At 45.2% G+C, this 19,669-nt stretch overlaps 2 protein-coding genes across 3 annotated transcripts in view; one reads left to right on the forward strand and one right to left on the reverse strand.

Moving 5' to 3' along the window:
- Positions 1–2,019: 2,019 nt before the first annotated feature.
- LOC118888348 (translation initiation factor IF-2-like) lies at positions 2,020–5,159 on the reverse strand. The gene is made up of 4 exons (XM_036839315.1): positions 5,064–5,159; positions 4,573–5,004; positions 3,950–4,138; positions 2,020–2,100 (listed from the first exon to the last, which is right to left on the reverse strand). The coding sequence occupies exons 1-4, from the start codon at positions 5,157–5,159 to the stop codon at positions 2,020–2,022; spliced, it is 798 nt and encodes a 265-aa protein (XP_036695210.1).
- The window catches only part of IL13RA1 (interleukin 13 receptor subunit alpha 1), a 59,206-nt gene continuing 44,548 nt past the window's right edge, over positions 5,012–19,669 (forward strand). Inside the window, exons 1-4 of one of the 2 annotated variants that reach the window (XM_036840375.1) lie at positions 5,012–5,236; positions 11,374–11,513; positions 17,043–17,181; positions 19,071–19,191. In XM_036840375.1, the coding sequence (XP_036696270.1) occupies positions 5,158–5,236; positions 11,374–11,513; positions 17,043–17,181; positions 19,071–19,191 (479 nt within the window). In that variant the 5' untranslated portion in view covers positions 5,012–5,157. The remainder of the gene's footprint in view (positions 5,237–11,373; positions 11,514–17,042; positions 17,182–19,070; positions 19,192–19,669) is intronic. The other variant, XM_036840374.1, reaches the window with a different exon arrangement.

Consider the following 19,669-nt stretch of genomic DNA (forward strand, 5'->3'; position numbering starts at 1 on the left):
CTCTGTTTTATTTGCTATGGTACAGGAATTTGTCGAGTGCTACGGGCACACATATAGGAGGGAGTAAAGTATTTTGCATTTGGGGGTTAAAGAAGCTAAAAAAATAAGTGACATTTGAAGAATGGAAAAGCTTTCTGGGCAACAGAACAGCAAGAGGAAAGGTCTGTAGTGAGAATATACCAGAGGTGACAAACAAGTAGTAAGGGAAGTAGGCCAGGCCAGGGAGCTTAGGGCCTGTGCAGACAGGAGGCACATGCCCTCTTGATGAGGTGGCAGCCCTGTTTAGCACCCTCTGACAGCTGGCACAGTGAAACACAGGCCCAGTGTTATCAGAACTTCTGGTTTCTTAAGAGAAGCTAAAGATCTGGGGTGTTATGCAAAATCGCCTGTTTATTTTTCTTCTTCATTTCTGGCATCTACATCTAAATAAATATAAACATGATGTGAACCAAACAAAATTGCCTGCAAGGGACATTCAGCCTGAAGGTGGCCAGCAGCTAGGAGGGCTAGAGCTCCCAGTGACTTGGGGAGCCTGGCTGGACATAAAGCTGGAAAGAGTTTGGGGAATCGGACACGAAGAAACAAGCCTGCAGGCAAAGGAGTTGGGACTGCCTTTTGTGGCATTTGAGGGGAGGGGGTGTCACTGAAGAAGCTTAAGCTGGGAGTGAAATGGTCAGATTTTCACATTGGGAAGGTCTGTCTCCTGGAGGGTGGATTTGAAGACCATTGTGATCTATAAGGGCAAGACGATAAGGACCTGAACAGAACAGTGGAGGTGAGGTGGGGCAAAGAGTAGATCTGAGAAATGTTCTCCCATCTAAGTGACCTCATGGCTTATTGGTGGGGTGAGCAGACTATGTACACTAGATACAGGGAAGGGAGGTGTCAAGGATAAGTTTTAGCATTAATCTCTCACTGATTTTTGGTGGGCATGAGGACAGTGGCTGGGTAGGGATAAAGTACAAAAGATAACAAAGTACGCTAGCTCAGAATTTCTCAATTATTGTCATTTTGTGCCGGGGAAGTCTGTTCTGGGGGACCACCCTGTGCATTGTTGGATGTTTCACAGCATCCTTGGCCTCTACCCACTAGATCCCTCAAGTTGTGACCGCCAAAAGTATCTCCAGACGTTGCTTCCACCGCAGAGGCAAAATCGCCCCTGTTTGGGAACCATTGCTCTAGTGTCAGGAGGGCAATTCCCTGTTTGCTACTTCCCTTTTTTCTTTGCATTGCAGTGGCGCTGAGGGTCTGTTCTGGTTTCGCTTAGTAAAAGGTAGAAGACCTTTTGTGAGATTTTTGCTTAAGGAGCCAGAATTCTTGACTAAGCCCTTGGTCTGTGCTGGGGTCTGTGTCCTTTTTTTAAAAAATTTTATTTATTTTTGGCTGCATTGGGTCTTCATTGCTGTGCACGGGCGTTCTCTAGTTGCGGCGAGCGGGGGCTGCTCTTCATTGCGGTGCGCGGGCTTCTCACTGTGGTGGCTTCTCTTGTTGCAGAGCACGGGCTCTAGGCATGCGGGCTTCAGTAGTTGTGGCACAAGGGCTCAGTAGTTGTGGCTCACGGGCTTAGTTGCTCCGCGGCATGTGGGATCTTCCCAGACCAGGGCTTGAACCCGTGTCCCCTGCATTGGCAGGCGGATTCTTAACCACTGCACCATGAGGGAAGCCCGGGTCTGTGTCCTTTATGAACTCAGCAGGGGGCCTCTAGCTGGCTGGAAGGAGAGCTGACTTTGGAAAGAGGGACATCATTCTCTCCCCCCAGATACTTTCTTGTTTGTGCCCCTTTCTAACTCCATTTACAGAAAAGAAGAAAGCCTTAGTGAGAAGGGTAAAGATCAAGAAAGCCAACAGGATGTACCAGTCAGCCCAGAACTCCAGCCACGACCAGCCAAAGCGAAAAGAACTGCAACTGGGAATCTCACACCCAAGTCATCAGGGCTCAATGGATTAAAGGTTAGAGCTAAACTTGATGTTGACTCATCAGGACTTTGATTACACTAAGCCAAAATGAGAGCTCTTTGTTTATTGCAGTTCCTGGAAAGCCTTGCATTTGTCTTCATCTTCTTGCACGCGGGGGCAGTGGCCTAACTCAATCAAGATGTTCTTTGAGTAAAAGTACACAGAGATTACAAATAAAAGTTTGATGCTGAAGAAACAGCATTCCTAACCCTCGCCTAGCCCTACAAAAAAAATTCTTTTTTCAAATGTCGCATGACGTTTAGGGTCTAGAGGAAATGGAACTGACTCTAAGAGTCTTACCCATTACAGCAGGCCAGGACTGTCGAAGCCATGCCACCACGCTTGGTTTTTTTTCCTCACAATGCGCACACTTTCAGGGCCTTTTCTGAAGGTTAATGACAAGTCGTGACCCTTATTTTTCTAATTGTTTGCAGCCATTACTGTTCATTTCATTAAGGACTTGCTCAGTCTATGCCAGGCGGTGCCCATGATGGCACTCAGCCAGTTCCCAGGGGCTCCTGTTCCAACTGGAGACTTCTTAAAAGGCAGATGACATAATCATTTTGGAAACATTATTATAAACTTATTGTATAATGTTTATAGCAAATGTCAACAAGTGTATGTGTGTGGTGATGGGGAAGGGGAGGTCTTAGGTTAGAGAGTGGCTAGCCTATTTGTGGGGCGATTTAGAAATAATAGTAACCTCTCTCAGTTCTGCTGGTTTCGATAGTTTACACAGTGTTTTCATAAACATTATTTTGTTCAGTAATATACACAGGCAAGGATTCATTCTGAACTTTGGAGTGCAAGACTCAATATCTCAAAATTCAGCACGGGCAGGCCTGCCTTCTGGAAGCCTCTCCTGCCTCTGCCCTCCCATAGGTTGTCCCTTCTTTGAGTTCCCTGTTCTTGCCTTATGATCGCCCCTCACACTGGCTGCAGCACTTTGTTGGCAGGGCCTGCTTTTAATGAGTGTCTACTGCAGTTTCTAGAAGGACAATAATATTTATTGAACTTGAGGGCCTTAATTCCAAGAGTGAGGCCTTTGTTTCGGATAGGTTAAACATCCCCAGGCTCTTTGAGTAGGGTCTAGACTAGGTGTATTATCTGCAATTTTATTGCTATATTTTTTGCAAAAGATTTCAGGTGTGTCCATTGGCTTAATTCAACCAAAATACACCCTAGTTAGTGGGTCTCATCATCCATCCAGACATGACACTTTTTTTGGGGCGATAGTGCCAGAATAACCCCCCCCCCCCCCAGTGGTGTACATGACCTAATCCCAGACAACTGTGAATATGTTTGTTACCTTATATGGCACAAGTGACGTTGCAGGTGTGATTAAATCAAGGATTTTTCAAAATTAATTTTTATTGGAGTATAGTTGATTTACAATGTTCTGTTAGTTTCAGGTGTACAGTAAAGTGAATCAGTTATACATATACATATATCCACTCTTTTTTAGATTCTTTTCCCATATAGGCCATTACAGAGTATTGAGTAGAGTTCCCTGTGCTATACAGTAGGTTCTTATTAGTTATTAATCAAGGATTTTGAGATAGGGAGATTATCATGGATTATCTGGTAGGTCCAAATCTATTTTTTTCCTTAAAAAATTTTTTTAAAATTTATTTTTGGCTGCATCAGGTCTTAGTTGCGGCATGCGGGATCTTCGCCGCGCACGCGGGCTTCTCTCTAGCTGAGGCGCTTGAACTCAGTAGTTGTGGCGCGCAGGCTTAGTTGCCCCGCGGGCATGTGGGATCTTAGTTCCCCGACCAGGGATCGAACTTGCGTCCCCTGCACTGGAAGGCGGACTCTTTACCACCGGGCCACCGGGGAAATCCTGGGGAAATCCCCCACCCCCCAATTTTTAAAAAATTTGTACACAATTTAAAAAGGTTACACTCCGTTTACAGCTATTACAGAATATTGGCTATACTCCCCGTGTTGTGGAATACATCCTTAGAGCCTATCTACACCCAGTAGTTTGTACCTCCCACTCCCCCACCCCTTTATGGCCCCCCCAACCACTAGTTCCTTCTCTATATCTGGTAGGTCCAATCAAATCACAAGGGTTTTTATAAATGTAAAAGGAAGGCAGGAAGGTCAGAGTATGTGACGAGGGAAGCAGAGGTCTGAGTGGTACAGGAATGAGCCAAGGAATGTAGGCAGTCTCTAGAAGCTGGAAAAGGCAAGGAAATAGATTCTCCCTTAGAACCTCCAGAAGGAACGCAGCTCTGCCTACACCTAGATTTTAGCCCAGTGAGACTTCTGACTTCCAGAACTCTAATATAATACAGCTGGGTTGTTTTAAGTCACTAAATTTGTGGTAATTTGTTACATCAGGCACAGGAAACTAAAGGGTTCCCGTTTTCCTCCACCCTCAGCGTCATTAATCCTCATAGCCACCCACTTTCAACGTATTCAGTGCGCACCCTTCCCGCTCACCTTCCGTCTCTCAATATATATCTATCAAAAAGAAAGATGAAGAAAGTTCTTGGTGAGCTTTGAAAAATCGAAGTACACAGTATGGCACTGTCCCTCATATTTATAATTTTTCTTTCTTTCTTTTTTTTCTTCGACTCAACATTATGTCTCACCAGCTTTCAAATATACCTTTCGTCCCGTTGACAAAGCACACTCCCGCCAAGTCCCCTCCTTGGTCTTCCAAGTCCTCCCTGTGAGGTCAGGCCTGGGTTTACTAACCCCCGAGTCAGAATTTAGGAAACAAGGGCTCAGAGGCCAACGACTGGAAGCTTCGTCTCCAGACTCCCAGGCCAAGGCTCCTTCCCCGAGCCCGCCCTGCCCCGGTGCCCGGCAGGGCACAGCCCGGGGCCTGTCCGAGGCTCCGCCAGGCTGCACAGTCCGCACCGGGCCGGGCGGCGCGGGGGCCGCGCCGCAACACGGTCGGGGAAGTTCTGTCTGGCTCGGGATCGGACTCCGGGGGCGCGGTGGCGGCTCGGCTGCCGCGGGGCCAGGTGTCGCGCCGCGGAAGCCGCCGCGGGAGTCGCGGGCGCCGCGCCCCGCCCCTCTGCCCTCGCTGGCCGCCTGGGGTTACCTGCGGCCTGTGGGCTGGGCGGCCCTTCCGGTCTGCGCCGGCCCCCGGCCTCCAGGGCGGCGGAGCCGGGAAGTGGGAGAGGGGGCGAAGGAGGCGGAGACTGCCGCGGCTGCAGCCCGGCCGGGCTCCGAGCGAGGGACTGCATGGAGCGGCCGGCGCGGCTTTGCGGGCTGTGGGCGCTGCTGCTCTGCGCCGGCGGCGGCGGGGTGGCCGCGCCCGCGGGTGAGTGCGGCCCCCGGGGCCCGGGGCGGTGGGGGTCGCGGCCGAGAGGCCAGCAGGGGCGCTCCGGGGCCGCCGCGGCGGGGGTGGGCGCCGGGGGCCGTCCCCACGACGCCCCGCGGCCGCCGCCGCCTCCCTCGCCCGGCTAGAGGTGGGGGAACCGGAGCGGCCGGGCTTTCCCGGATCCCGGGCGGCGGGGGCGGCGACGGGGCCGGAGGACGACGACTTGTCGCCGCACTTCCCTCGGCCGTCGGGAAGCGGCGAGGAGCCTAGCGCCGGGGCCCAGGGCCGAAACGAGTCCGTGGCATCGGAGGGCAGCGGGGTCGGGAGCCGGAATGTCGCCGGTGCCCCCGGGAGGGGATGAGGGGCTGGGAGGCCGCGGGGACGGCGAGCGAGGTCCGGGCGAGGTGGGACGCGCCGGGGCTTCTTGCGCGGCCGGTCCAGCGAGGGGGTGGGAGTCGAAGGGAACCTCTAAAGCTCCTAGTCCCTGTAGGAAAAGGACGTGAGGGTCGCGGCCACCCCTGGCGTCCAAGAAATCCAGTGGGAATCCCGGAGCAGCATCCACGTGGATGCCTTTTTTTCCTTTTCCTTTATTAACCTTTATATTTTGGAATAATTTTCAATTGACAGAAAAGTTGCAAAGATAGTATAGAGAGTTCTCGTATACCCCTCACCCTGGTGCGGCAAGTTAAATTAATCAGCCAGAGTTACTGTGAAAAGTTGAGGGCTAATGAATTCCTCACGGCCAGCTTTTGCCATGAGTGGCCTTCTGGACATTTTTGGTGACGATAGTAGCTCCAAATTCGATAGGTTTTATTGTCACATTGACACAAACACCCACAATTTGTTTATTGCATTTTCAACCAGTGTGTTGTGCTTTGAAACCCAAGTTGAAATGTTGATTAGGAAACCTGGATGGCCTCTATTGATTCAGTCAACAAAACGTATGCACAGTCTCCTCTGTGCCAGGCAGCGTCCTAGGGGCAGAGAGTGGAGCCGTGAGCAAAACAGGTCAAGTCCCTGCCCTTTGGAGTTTATATGCTGTTGGCAGTCAGAGGAAGGGGCCGGGGGGAGTAAAATATAAGGTATGTCAGATGGCGATAAGTACTATGGAGAAAAACAAAGCAGGGAAGGGGTTTGCCATTGTAAATAGGGTGGAGTAGGAAGACCTCCACTGAAAAGGTGGCATTTGAGTAGAGACTTGAGGGAGGTTTGAAGTTTGACAGTCAATGATTCAAGTGCCTGCCTTGTTTAGTACTGAGCCAGGCTCTGTAGGTTGGCTTAGAACCTTAGAGTATACTGCGTAATCGTTGCCCCCAGTTCACTTGGGGGGATCTGATTCCCATAATCATATGGGGCAGCTGCAGTCCAGAGAAGGGAGGGGGTCACCCATCTCTTTAGTCTCCTGATTTTCACAGTGCTACTCTAACCCCCTCCCTCCTACAGACTTCCTCCCCCCACGCACCTGGAACAACAAACAGCTGGCCCTCTAGTAATACTGGCAACCCCCAACTTAATCAGTTTTGTCACAGAAGTTCATTAGTAACTTGGTTACTTAGAAATAGACAAACTTTTTTCCCATTGGAAATATTGATAGAATTGCATGGTGAAATAAAAAAGAAGAAAAACAGTCAGGGGACTTGAGTTTTAGTGGTCTGACATTTCCCAGGTGTGGGACTTCAGGGCTTGTCATTTCCCCTTCCTTGTACAGCAGCTTTCTCATCTGTGATAGGAGGTTGAACTCCATAAGTTTTAAGGGCTCTTCCAGCTCTAATCTTTTGAGTGTTTATGAAAGATTAGGTTACCAGCTTAGTTTAGTCTATTTAGATTGGTAGCCCACATTGTGGCATGTCTTAATAACAACTAGCATTTATATAGTGTTTACTCTGCCGGGCAGCGTTCTAAGTTTTCCACTTGAACTATTTCATTTAATTTTTACACAATACCCTCTGTAGGTGCTGTTATTAGTCCTGTTTTGTATGTGAGGAAGCTGAGGCACAGCAAGGCCCAGAGCTCTCCTAGGTGATAGAGTGGAGGAGCTAGGCTTCCAACCCTGGCAGCCTGGTTCCAGAGGCCATGCCCCTAACCACTGTATTCAGTGCCTCTCTCTGCAGAAGTGAAGGGAGTCCTTGGCTGGGAGAGGAGCTGGGCCCCTCCCAGAGCAGCAGGGCAGGACTGGTTGGCGCCCATGCAAGTATGTACAGGCCATTGGTATGAAGTGAATGATCATGTATTGGAGACTTGCTTTATAATTGCCAGACCGTGTAGTCCAAACAATAAGTACTGTAGGCGTTCAGAAGAGGGGAAACTGAGGGCTGGGAGTGTCGTGGAAGAGCTAAAATTTGAGCTAGACTTTTAGGGTGGGTGACATTTGAGTAGGTGGAGGAGCAGTTGTTCCCAGTTGGGGGGAATAGCAGCTACAGAGGCCCAGAAGTAAGGGTGAGGGTGCCCTTTTGTGCTCAGCGAGGAGCCCAGCTTGGCAGGAGGGTGCACTGGCAAAATCAGTCCAGGCAGAAGGGCTTCATTTGCCCTTGAAGCTGAGTGGGGCGCAGCGTGAGGGAAATGACACTAGAGGAGAAGCCAGCAGGGAGACTTGACTGAGTGTGGGGAATCACTGGAGTACGAAGCTACGAAGGGATCTAGGGTTGGAGGTGGCCACGAGAAAGATGTGTTGTGCACACCTTCTGTCCAGGCCCGTGCCTTACTGCTGTATGTCTGCCTGGCTCACGGGGCCCAGCAGAGCACATTAGTGTGACTGGGATGATTAAGAGAGGTGTTGCAGGGCTTCCCTGGTGGCGCAGTGGTTAAGAATCCACCTGCTAATCCAGGGGACATGGGTTCGAGCCCTGGTCCGGGAAGATCCCACATGCTGTGGAGCAACTAAGCCCATGCACCACAACTACTGAGCCTGCGCTCTAGAGCCCACGAGCCACAGCTACTGAGCCCGTGTGCCACAACTACTGAAGCCCGTGTGCCTAGAGCCTGTGCTCCGCAACAAGAGAAGCCCCCACTCGCTGCAACTAGAGAAAGCCCATGAGCAGCAATGAAGACCCAATGCAGCCAAAAATAAATAAATAAATAAATAAATTTATTAAAAAAAAAGTGTTGCAAAAAACTCTGAAAGAGGTTGATGACTGAGTAGATGTAAAGGAAGGAGATGGATGACTCGTGTATAACTCTTGTGATTTCCTTGACTTTTCCCGCAATATGCATGCTTCTGCCAGCTCCTGTGATTGAACAAGAGAGAGCAAAAACTTTTAGTTAAGTAACATGCCTTATTATTAGAAACAGCATTGATCATGTTAATTCATAATTAGAATGGGATCTTGTGCTAGATTACCACACAGACTCGCTTGAGGTTTGAAGTATAGTTGAGGGAGCTACTTGAGTCCCTCTCTCCTTCCCGCTCCCCTTTCTGGTCAGTGATCAACCCCTAAGAAATGGTTAGAATTAGATGCCTAAGGAAAGCTTATCAGGCAGAGAAGCTTGTTGTGTCTCTAAGGCCATGGACACATATCAATTCCATAGAAAACCAAAGCAACGGTTTAGACCTATTTCGTCTCTTCAGAAAGAAAGAAAGCAGACAGCACACATTTACATAGCACTTGCTCTGTGCCAGGCATTGTTCTGAGCTTTTTTATCTGTATTAACTCATTTAATCCTCATAATAACCCTTTTTCATTAGTTTACTATTATCATCCTCATGTTATAGATGCAAACACTGAGGCAGAGAGAGGTTAAGTAACTTGCCAGCTAGTAAGTAGCAGAGCTGGCATATGAGCTCAGGCAGTCTGGCTCCAGAGTCCGTGCTCTTAATCAATACACTACGCTGAAATGATGTGTCTTACAGATGAGGAGTTGTTACGGACTTTTACAAGAAGCACAGTCCCCACTTATTTATGCATGTGTCTGGATGTATTATACCCACATACGTACATTCAGATATATTTACACATTTGGAGATTGTATCGCAAGAGGGAGGAGGTATGGGGATATATGTATATGTATAGCTGATTCACTTTGTTATACAGCAGAAACTAACACACCACTGTAAAGCAATTCTACTCCAAGAAAGATGTTAAAAAAGTAAAAATTAAAAAAAAAGTTTCTGTGAGTGTGTGTGCTTTTTAAAGTATAGGAAGTAGAAAAATCTTAAGAGAAATGGAAGGAACCATTAGGGGGGAAAAAAAAGGATGGCCACAAGTAGCCTAAAATGCAAACCTGTTAGAAGATCTGACTAAGGGATACTTCAGAACAGATGGGGGAAAATGAAATCCGTTTGAGAGATTGGAAATAGGGCCGGCTATTGTTCTATTAAAATACTGAGGTTAAAAAATAGATTTAAAAAGGTCTTAGACTACCTCGAAAATTGGGGTATGATTTAAGCAAACCATAAATAGGTAATATTTTTATTGTTAGGACTTTAATTTTTGTGTGGGAGTGGGAGGTTTGTGGGAAGGCAGAGTGTCAGGAAGTGCTAAGCCAGCTATCCTGGACTTTTGCTGCAGTGTGTTTCTGGAAACTGCACAGTAAGGGAGATAATCCTAAAGTAAATTGTAATCTTCAGTAGGAACAAAGTTTTCATTAGAGACTCTATACCTGATAAACGATTTGTCTTCCAAAATATCGACGTGATGTTCGAAAGGCCAAACTGGAATAGCTATACACTCCTGTAATCACTTAAAATCCTAACTTAAAATCACTGTCGCCTAAGCCATTGGTGCTCCTGGCACAGGCTGGGTTTTAATGCAGTGCAATAGGAACTCGCTGCTTCCACAAGGACTTGGCCTGCTGTGGGCTCCTCCTCCCCACGGTTGGGCCTTTGGTCTACCTTTCAGAAAGGCTAATGGTAGTTGAGTTAGGAAAGGCAGAATGAATATTGAGAGTTCAGGGCCTGTGCAGGCTGCTGTGTATAAACCTGACTTAGGGGGGAACCCCAACTCTGTAGTGCCTGTGGGGTTGATGTTTTGGGACAAATGGTATTTTTTGTTCAGTTAAAGAGGAAGGTAATGGCATAAATACTGCAGATTATGTAAGAGGCCCAGAGCACTCCAAAGTGTTGGCATAGAGTATAAAATAGAACTACTGATTGATAAATTAATAAAACTGTAGTCCTTAAGTAACTAATAATGATTAAGTTTGCCACTTTAGACAATTTGGGGTTTTTAAAAAAAATTAGTTTAATAAACTTTATTTTGGAATAAATTTCGACTTACAGAAAAGTTGCAAAGATAGGACAGAGGAGCCCTCATCCAGTTTCCGGGGGACGATTTTGGTAGTCCTGGCCTCAGGAGAAGTTCTCGGGAAAGTTTGAAATGATGTTTCCTTTCCCTCCTCTATATGTACTTCCCTGCATTTGGCAGAAGCATGAAAACTCCTATCCCCGATCCTAAAGCTGGGTCCAAGATAATAGAGCCAGTAAATATTTGGTGGAGACAGTGGTGGGTTTTCTCAAAATGAAACACATTTTTTAAGACACTGGTTCACAGTTTCTCCTCTTTTCGTCCCTCTTCAGATTTGTCAAAGCTACAGTTCCAGCTGTTTAGTGTCAGATCTCAGGGGAGCAACAGGGTTGTTAGATCTCTTTCTCAGTACTTCTTTGGAAAAGTTACAAGAACAATTGCCAGGTCACGTTAGCAAGCACGATTAAAGATGAGCTGCTTAAACTCACTCGCAGAACTGCTGGGGTTGAACTGTCTGTATTGAGTGCGCCTGGGCGCGCAGTGTAGGGGACCCCAAATACCCACCGGAGGGAAACTTGGACATTTAAGAATATACTCTCCTCTGTGTTCACACTATAGCAAGTGGTTAAGAATGCGGCCTGGGAGCCACACTTTCTGGGTTTGCGTCTCAGCTCTGCCATTGACTGGCCTTGGGATATGGGGCCAGTGACTCAATGTCCCTGTGCCTCAGTCGCCTCATCTTTGCATGAGGCTGAGGGTCCCTGTCTCATAAGGTTGTGAGGATTGAGATTAACATGTGGAGAGTACTTAGAATGCTGTCTGGCTCAATAAATGTGAGCTCTTGATAACTCAGTTTTATGATTCTTGGTCTCTAGGACTTGGAGGAATGGATTAAATTAACCACTGAAAACACTGGCTGCTGTGGATAAATGTATTTCTTGTGCTTGATTTGAACAGAAACTCAGCCACCTGTGACGAATTTGAGCGTGTCTGTTGAAAACCTCTGCACAGTCACATGGACATGGAATCCTCCTGAGGGAGCCAGCCCAAATTGTAGTCTAAAGTATTTTAGTCATTTTGGCAACAAACAGGATAAGGTAAGTTTTCTGGAACATACTGCATTGATAAGGTAAAGTGAACACTGTGAGTTGGAGCTAAGAATAAGCCAAATTCTAATCTTACTTCAAAGTGGGATTTTTATTTTTGAGTTGTGTCCAAATTTTTTAACTGGGAAAATTATGGAAACAACTGTTGACAAAATTGAACATTAGAAAATATTTGCCAATCAAATACAATTGAGATTATTACTCTTTTAGGAAATACTAGGCACTCAATAAATAATTAATTATGTTAAAGTTGGTTCCTGTAGGCACCCAGTGAATAATTAATTATGTTAACATTGGTTTCTGTGTTGCTGCCTGAAGCCTTGTATTTATATAACACTTTCCATTTCTCAGGGAATTTTCACATTTACCATCTCACTAATCACATGCACAGATAGATATGCAAGAACTATGTGATGCAAAAGTAAATGGCCATATGGAAAATGAAAAAATAAGATGTCAGTGGCAGGTGGGGTTGACCAGACAGTTCCCTGATGCTTGAGAAAAAATGAGAGAAACTTTCAGCCTTTCCAGTCGGATGTGCGACCGATTTAAGTGAATTTTTGTTAACAAGTTTGGATAATTTCGGATTCTTTATGATAGTCTTATTCAATGGAAGTTCCTTTTGAGCCTTATTGGTTTGTAGCCCCTGCTAATTGACAGGTTCCTCAAAGCATCATATCGTCTGTTCAGAACTGTTTTATATCTTTATACAGTCCTTGGGTTCCGCATCTGTGGATTCAGCCAACTGCAGGTGGAAAATATTAGGGGAAAAAAATTCCAGAAAATTCCAAAAAGCAAAACTTGAATGCCTCGTACTGGCAACTATTTACATATCATTTACGTTGCGCTAGGTATTATAAGTAATTCAGAGATGATGTAAAGTATAGGAGAGGATGTGCCTAGGTCGTATGCAGACACTACGCCATTTTAAATAAAGACTTGAGCATCCATGCATTTTGGTGTCCGTGGTGGGTCCTGGAACCAATGCCCCTCGGGTGTAAGAGGGATGACTGTATCTTCTTTCAGTGTGTGGGTGGGGGAGGTGGAGGATGTTTGGGGTTGAATTTGTCCCGGATTTTGAGAAGGCCAATGAGAAGTTGTTATTAATGACAGTACTTTGGCTCAGTGAACTGTGGAATCACCATGTTCAAGCAGTTTGGTGGCAGGAAGAGTCTGGAGAACTAGTTAGTGCACCATTCAGCTAGCTCAGTGGCCTGGGGTAAATTCCTTAACCTCTCTGAGCCTTCATTTCCTCGTGTGTAAAGTGTGGCTCTACTCACGTCTCTGGCTTGCTGGTCCACCAAAAATAATGTATGGGAAACTTAATGAAGTGAGGATGGAATGGGCTCTTCCTCTAGAGGGAAACTTGCTAATCTGCCTTCCTGCTTTCCTGCAGAGGTGTTAATTATAGTTTAGGTGTTGATTGATAAGGAATTGAGGCTGGTCAGAAATATTTGTGTTTTAAAAGAGGTCCTCCAAATGCAGAAGCCTGTGAAACTCTGGTAGGCCAGTTTCCCTTTTCACACTGTTGGCTTCCTCTTGTTCCTAAGGAGGGGCCTTAGACAGTTGGAGTCTTAGTGGCAACTTTTGGTAGTTCAGCCTTGAGAAATTCCAGGAAAGACCCTTTGGTGCGTCACCTAAGTATCTAACTGAAACCCCCAGGAGAGGTCACCATCTTTCTAACATGTCCTTATTCATTAGCCCGTCAACCACGCTCAAGGATCAGTCAGGTAGACATGCTGATATGCTAGTCTAGAAATGGGGCGAATTCCTCAGTATAGTTACAGAAATTTAGACTTGAAAGTAACTTTAGGAGGCAGTGGAATCAGGTAGAATTGGGTTTGAAATTTTGTCTCTTTCCCTTTCAAGTTTTGTGGCCTTAGGCAAGTCATTTAACCTATCTGAGCCTGAGCCTCCATTTCCTTGTTTGTAGAATGCTGGGGGGAAAGGCTAGTAAAAGTACCTACTTCATATGAATGGTGTGTGTTTGTTAAAGGAGATAATGTTTGTGATACACCTGGCACAGAGTTAGTGTTCAGTAATTGTTAGCTTTTATTATTATTACTGTTGTTAGATTCAACCATCTGAAATTGTTGCCTTTATAGGTCATATTATATGGTTCAACCTAATATTATCGTTTAATCTTGGTCCCTCCGTTTTGCCCCTGAAGAGACCAGATGGAGACCATAAAGGGTGGCCTCTGCCTAAGGCCTGCTCATTTATTCCAGACATTTGACAGCTTTGAAGGCTGCCAATGCAGCAGTTGTGATAAACACAGATTATTCTTTCCAGTCAGTGATGGGGGATTTCCTGTCTGGACCTTTTTGAAGTTTACAATCCTGAGACTGAGAATCAATGGGAGGAGTGGTTTTCCTTCCCTCTTTCTGTCCTTTGGACACAGCATTAATGTCATCAGACCACACCGGGGTGTATATATGCTTTGAAGCATGTTGAAGCAGTGGCATTATGATAGTTTGTACATGTTACAGGGCTTTTATGACCGTCCAACGGTCCCAAATTGCTAAATGAGGTAAATCCTTGAGGTCATTTTCAATCTTCAGATTGGAGGACCATTAAGATATGGAATCATAGATGATTTTTTTTAAAAAAAATATTCAATACAAGACTAGCTTAAGTGGCTGCCCTTCACCATTGTTTTAGCAATGTCTAATCTGGCAATTAGAAGAAGGATCTGGCATCAGATTTTAGATCTCTTTCATCACCAAGAGATAGGCAAATCTTACTAGGTGAATAAATTAAACGGATGTTCTGTCTAGGCATCCAAAGAGACTGAAGCTGAAGCTGACTCCCCTTTCCTTCTGAGAAAGGATTAGCAATTGGGAAAGCTTCGATCTAGCCAAATGAACTTTGGACTTGAGGGGGAGGGATCGGTTCAGGACTCTGGCCTTGATTTTTGATAAATTTTCAAAGGAGCCCAGATTCTCTGACAGGTGGAGCATAATGTCATAACAGCAGCTACCAGTGGAATGAGTCACCACAGCCGAAAGTCACGTGGGAGCTATCACACATACTTCATCAAGATCTTCTGGGAGGGATTTAGTTTCTTGTCTGATACAGAGAGGTGCACTTGACTTGGCGATCATTGACAGTTGGGGTTCCTACTTTATTCATGCCAATTTAATATTATTTGCCTTGAGCTTTGAAAGAGATTTTTTTAAAGTATTTTATCTTTCCCCCTACCATGTCTTTTCTAAGTTATTTTTTTATTCATATGCCGAAAACAAAAGGTTCAGGTTTAGGGCTTCCCTGATGGCGCAGTGGTTAAGAGTCCGCCTGCCAATGCAGGGGCCACGGGTTCAAGCCCTGGTCCAGGAAGATCCTACATGCCATGGAGCAACTAAGCCCCGTGAGCCACAACTACTGAGCCCACGTGCCACAACTACTGAAGCTCGCGTGCCTAGAGCCTGTGCTCTGCAACAAGAGAAGCCACCACAATGAGAAGCCCATGCACCGCAACGAAGACTAGCCCCCGTTCGCCGCAACTAGAGAAAGCCCGCGGGCAGCAATGAAGACCCAACGCAGCCAAAAATAAATAAATTAATAAAGGGTCTGAATCAATAACTGATTAACTTTGAAAATGAAGTTTTTTTTTAAAAAGAGGCTCAGATTTAGGTGCTAAAGTATGTTTTTACCTTAGGAAATTCCATTTATTAAAAATACTTGTGTAATAAAACTCCTCAGCCCTCTCACTGGAACAATATCTAATATAATAAGAGAACTGGAATTTTTCCATAATGATTCTAATTTATGGCATTTGACCGTACATTTTCCCCCGGGTGTCCTCAGAGGGCAAATGCAGCTTCCACACAAGAATTATCAAGGATTCTTGGGTCAGGGTGGCTGCTTCAGGGGTATATGGGACTTTTGCTTAGTAAAATTGTGTGGTTGGTGAAATTTGCATTCGGAGCTTTCCTGCCACCATTACCAACAATCCTTGTTTCCTCAGCACACATTCATCAATTAAGGGCCAGTTTCCTTACTTCGCCATGAGAGCTATAATGGTGAAACATTCTCGAGAGCCTTCTCTTGGCACAATTGGTATGTTCCATTTCTGTAGGCAGCAACTATATGGAAAGCCAAATGATAAGTAGGTTTCTTGGCAAGGAATCAGGAATTTGTTGTGAAAATGTACTTGACTCAGAATAGCTGGAGGCCCCACTGAGGGTAGGCAGGGCTTTGCTGCTGGGACAAAAATAATCAATGTCCATGGAGCTGAATCACCCTCTCTTTTCTCCCTGTCAGAATTTTGTTTGCAGACATTTCTTTTTCTCTTCTTCCAGGGCTGACCAGCTAACTCCTTTTTTAGAGTGCTGTCTTGCCTGGGCCTAAGAGCTGTTCGGTCTATACAAAGTGTTGTTTTCCTCCCCATGTCTTTGCTATGGTTCGTTAATTGATGATTTGCTGGCTACCTCTCCGAGGACATCCTTGTGTCCTGGTTTTGAGAGTCTCTCACAGTTGCCCTCATGCTCAGTTGGCAGCAGGCATGTGAAATGGCAGAGTACCCCTTAGGGTGGTAGATAGAGGTAACTCTGACAAAATTTCCCTTCATGGCTATCAGCACGTATATAAAAGGAAATGCTGTCTCCACCTTGAGTCAGAAACTATTGCAAAACAGGAAGCTCCTTGGAGCTCTGATTAAAAGCAGCTCAGTTCTTAATTATCCCAACTCTGTCACCTTGGAAAATGTTAATTTCCTCAAGAGCCTCTAATCTCATTATTCTAAATCATAGTAACCAGGCTTGTGATTATTATCCGTAAGCTGTGTATAAGTTGGCTTTCTGTGGTTCCACAAAGCTTATCTACCTTTCAGAATAAGAGCGTGCTATACTCAGTGCATATAATATCAACCCTTATAATTCATATGTGTATGTGAGATAGTCAAAATTATCAAACAGTGCAGAAAGGTGTTTCCTGAAAAGTCTCTCCTCAGCCCTCAGGCTCCCCTTCTTTACTTCCTCTCCTCAGAGGTGACCAGGATTGCCAGATTCTTAAAGCAGTCCTTTTTACCTTGATCTTGATGTTATACTGCATCTACTTGGAATTGAATTTTGATAAACTTATTGTGTTTCCTTTGAAATTGCTCTTAGACGGATGTGTTAGCATGGTAGGTTTGTAGTAAATGTCATGATGTTTATACATTGAAAATGCGGGAAACTGTCTTTTATCTATACCACGGTTTCTCAATGGTGGCACTACGGACATTTGATGCGGGATAATTTTTTGTTGTTGGGGGAGGGAAGGCTGTCTTGTGCATTATAGGATGTTTGGCAGCATCCTTGGCCTCTACCCAGTATATGCCAGTAGCAGCCCTCTCCCAAGTTATGACAACTAAAAATGTTCTTAGACATTAACAAATGTCCCCCAGGGATGGGAGAACAGAATCACCGGAAGCTGAGAATCACTGAACTGTATACCATTTGATAACTTTCCATTTTCTTTACACAAATGTATTTCTGTGTGTTTGCTACTGCAATGCCTTTTTAAATTTCCTTGTCCTAGAAAATTGCTCCAGAAACTTATCGTTCAAAAGAAGTGCCCCTGAATGAGAGGATTTGTCTGCAAGTGGGGTCCCAGTGTAGCACCAACGAAAGTGAGAAGCCTAGCATTTTGGTGGAAAAGTGCATCTCGCCCCCTGAAGGTAACAGCTAAAAGCACTGTCTCTTGGCATTTAGAGAATAAATCCAAATTACCCATATGCTTATGTTCAGTGTTCATTAATTCATTTAATTTTCAAACATTTGTTGAGTCTAATAAGTGTCAGGCACTGGTACTAGATGCTGAGAACACACCAATAACTGTCAGGACATCTCTGCCTTCGAGGTGCTCACAGACAACTTGAATAACAATACCTGACAGTTATAGAGCACTTAATAATTTGGAAAGTGACACACACACACACACACACACACACACACACACACACACACACACACACACACACACACACACACACACACACACACACGCACACGCACACACACACATACGCCTCTCCCCTAAATTGAGCTTCTCAAGCTTATTCGGTGAAATGAGCAAGGCATGTATTATTACCCTGATCTGTTTTGTGAGGAAGAAGGGAACTGAGTGAGTTGCTGTAGATCTTCAGGTCCCAGGCCAGTGCCTTAAACAAACGAAAATATTGATAGTGTCTTACTCATTATATAGAGAGATTAGATTGATATACAGGATATATTTGGGGAAAGATGTTAACAGAGGAAAGTGGGCATGTTGGCCCAGCTCTGACTCAAGACTAGCCCTAGAAAAAGCTGTCAAGTAGTCAGGTTGATCATTCTCCCCCAGCTCCCTTCCCACCCATCACCCAGTGTCCTTCTGGCTCTTATGTTACATGCAGGGAGAAGCATATACTCAGGAAGAGCAGGGCTACCAGAGCCCAGATGTCCAAGTTTAAATCTCAGCTCTGCCAGCTTCTAGTTGTGTGACCTTAGGCAGATCACTTAGCCCCTTCTCTCTTCAGTTTCCTCACCTGTAAAAAGGGATGATGATAGTACCTACCTCCCAGGAATGTTGAAAGGATTACATCAATCAGCACATATGAGGTGCTGAGAATAGCGCCTGGCAGACAGTAAAAGCTAGATACATATTATCTATTCATACCATGTTGCCCTTTGGTTGGGCAAGGTCCCATCTCCTACCTCCAAACCTTAGCACTACATGACTTGTTTTCTAGACCATTCTCTCTACCTGTATGCACGGATCAAAAGTATATGAAGTAATATTTGTAAAGTTATAAAATTCAGTACTGCTAGGAGGCTGGGAGCATGGTTTACAGCAAGTTACCTCCCCTATACTCGTTTCTTGAGGAGTTTAATAATCTGAAAGAAACTAAATTGTATTATGACGAAAAGGTGGGTGGTGATGGCTCAGCACAGTACGCCTTTAAGGAGCACGAGAGATAACAGGTTTGAATTTTAAACATAGGCATTTAACTTAGAGACGTGAAGTCTTAACTTAAAAGGCTTTATAAAGGTAGAGATTTCAGATCATCAAGATTTTAGGGCTCCTAAGGCCATAACCCCCAATAGACAACTACTAAGAGTTACGTTTTGCTTACCTTTCCCCAAATTGCCTCAGGAGGAAGGTTTGTTTAATTTTTAAAACAAGGTGTGTCAGTATTGCTCAAAAGACAAGGTAAATTATAACTCAGAACACTTGTTTTTTTTAAAAGACAGGTAGATATAATGGTTGTTTATATTTTCACATTCATTTGGGAAATTCCATAGTCATTTCCTATGACTGAAATATTATTTGACCTTCAGACTCTCTCTCCAGTTAGGAATACAGGAGTTAGGGTCCCTCAGTGATAGTAAAGAGAGAAAGTTGTGAACAAATTAGATTTGGGTTTTCTTCCACCTGGGTGCCTTCTGGGTCAAATGGGGTGAGAGGTTAGGGATTAGCTTTCCGGAGAAGCAGCCGGAAGCACGCTTGCCATCCCCCAGCCCCTAGAGTGACTGGCCAGCTCGCAGGGCAAGGAGACAAGGGTCCTAAACTCTTGGCTGCATATTCCAGGCGATCCTGAGTCCGCTGTTACTGAGCTACAATGCATTTGGTATAACCTGAGCTACATGAAGTGCGCTTGGCTCCCTGGAAGGAATACAAATCCTGACACTAACTATACTCTCTACTATTGGTGAGTATGCACAGGAGACTTACTGGAGAGGGACTGACTGTGATTGCGTTGGGAGCCTTTGCACCTAACCTAGTTAAAACAAACCCCAAAACGGAACAGCCTATTCTTTTCTACACATTGCTTCATTGGAAAATGCCATCTGCTTTTGGTGTCTCATTTAAAAAAAAAACCAAACTCTTAAAAAATAATTATAGATTCCATATATATATGTGTTAGCATACGGTATTTGTTTTTCTCTTTCTGACTTACTTCACTCTGTATGACAGACTCTAGGTCCATCCACCTCACTACAAGTAGCTCAGTTTCGTTTCTTTTTATGGCTCAGTAATATTCCATTGTATGCTAACACATATATATGGAATCTAAAAAAAAATGGTCATGAAGAACCTAGGGGCAAGACGGGAATAAAGACGCAGACCTACTAGAGAATGGACTTGAGGACACGGGGAGGGGGAGGGGTAAGCTGGGACAAAGTGAG

The sequence above is a fragment of the Balaenoptera musculus genome, chromosome X (assembly GCF_009873245.2).
Source record: "Balaenoptera musculus isolate JJ_BM4_2016_0621 chromosome X, mBalMus1.pri.v3, whole genome shotgun sequence".
NCBI classification, from domain to species: Eukaryota; Metazoa; Chordata; class Mammalia; order Artiodactyla; family Balaenopteridae; genus Balaenoptera; species Balaenoptera musculus.

What these genes read in the sequence shown, in the direction of transcription:
- LOC118888348 (XM_036839315.1), bottom strand. Translation starts at nt 5,159, where the DNA reads ATGCAGTCCCTCGCTCGGAGCCCGGCCGGGCTGCAGCCGCGGCAGTCT. An exon ending in CCGGCTCCGCCGCCCTGGAG is followed by an intron (nt 5,005 to 5,063) that starts GCCGGGGGCCGG and finishes AGGTAACCCCAG; the next exon opens with GCGGCCAGCGAGGGCAGAGG. An exon ending in AAGGGGTGGGGGAGTGGGAG is followed by an intron (nt 2,101 to 3,949) that starts GTACAAACTACT and finishes TTTTACTCAAAG; the next exon opens with AACATCTTGATTGAGTTAGG.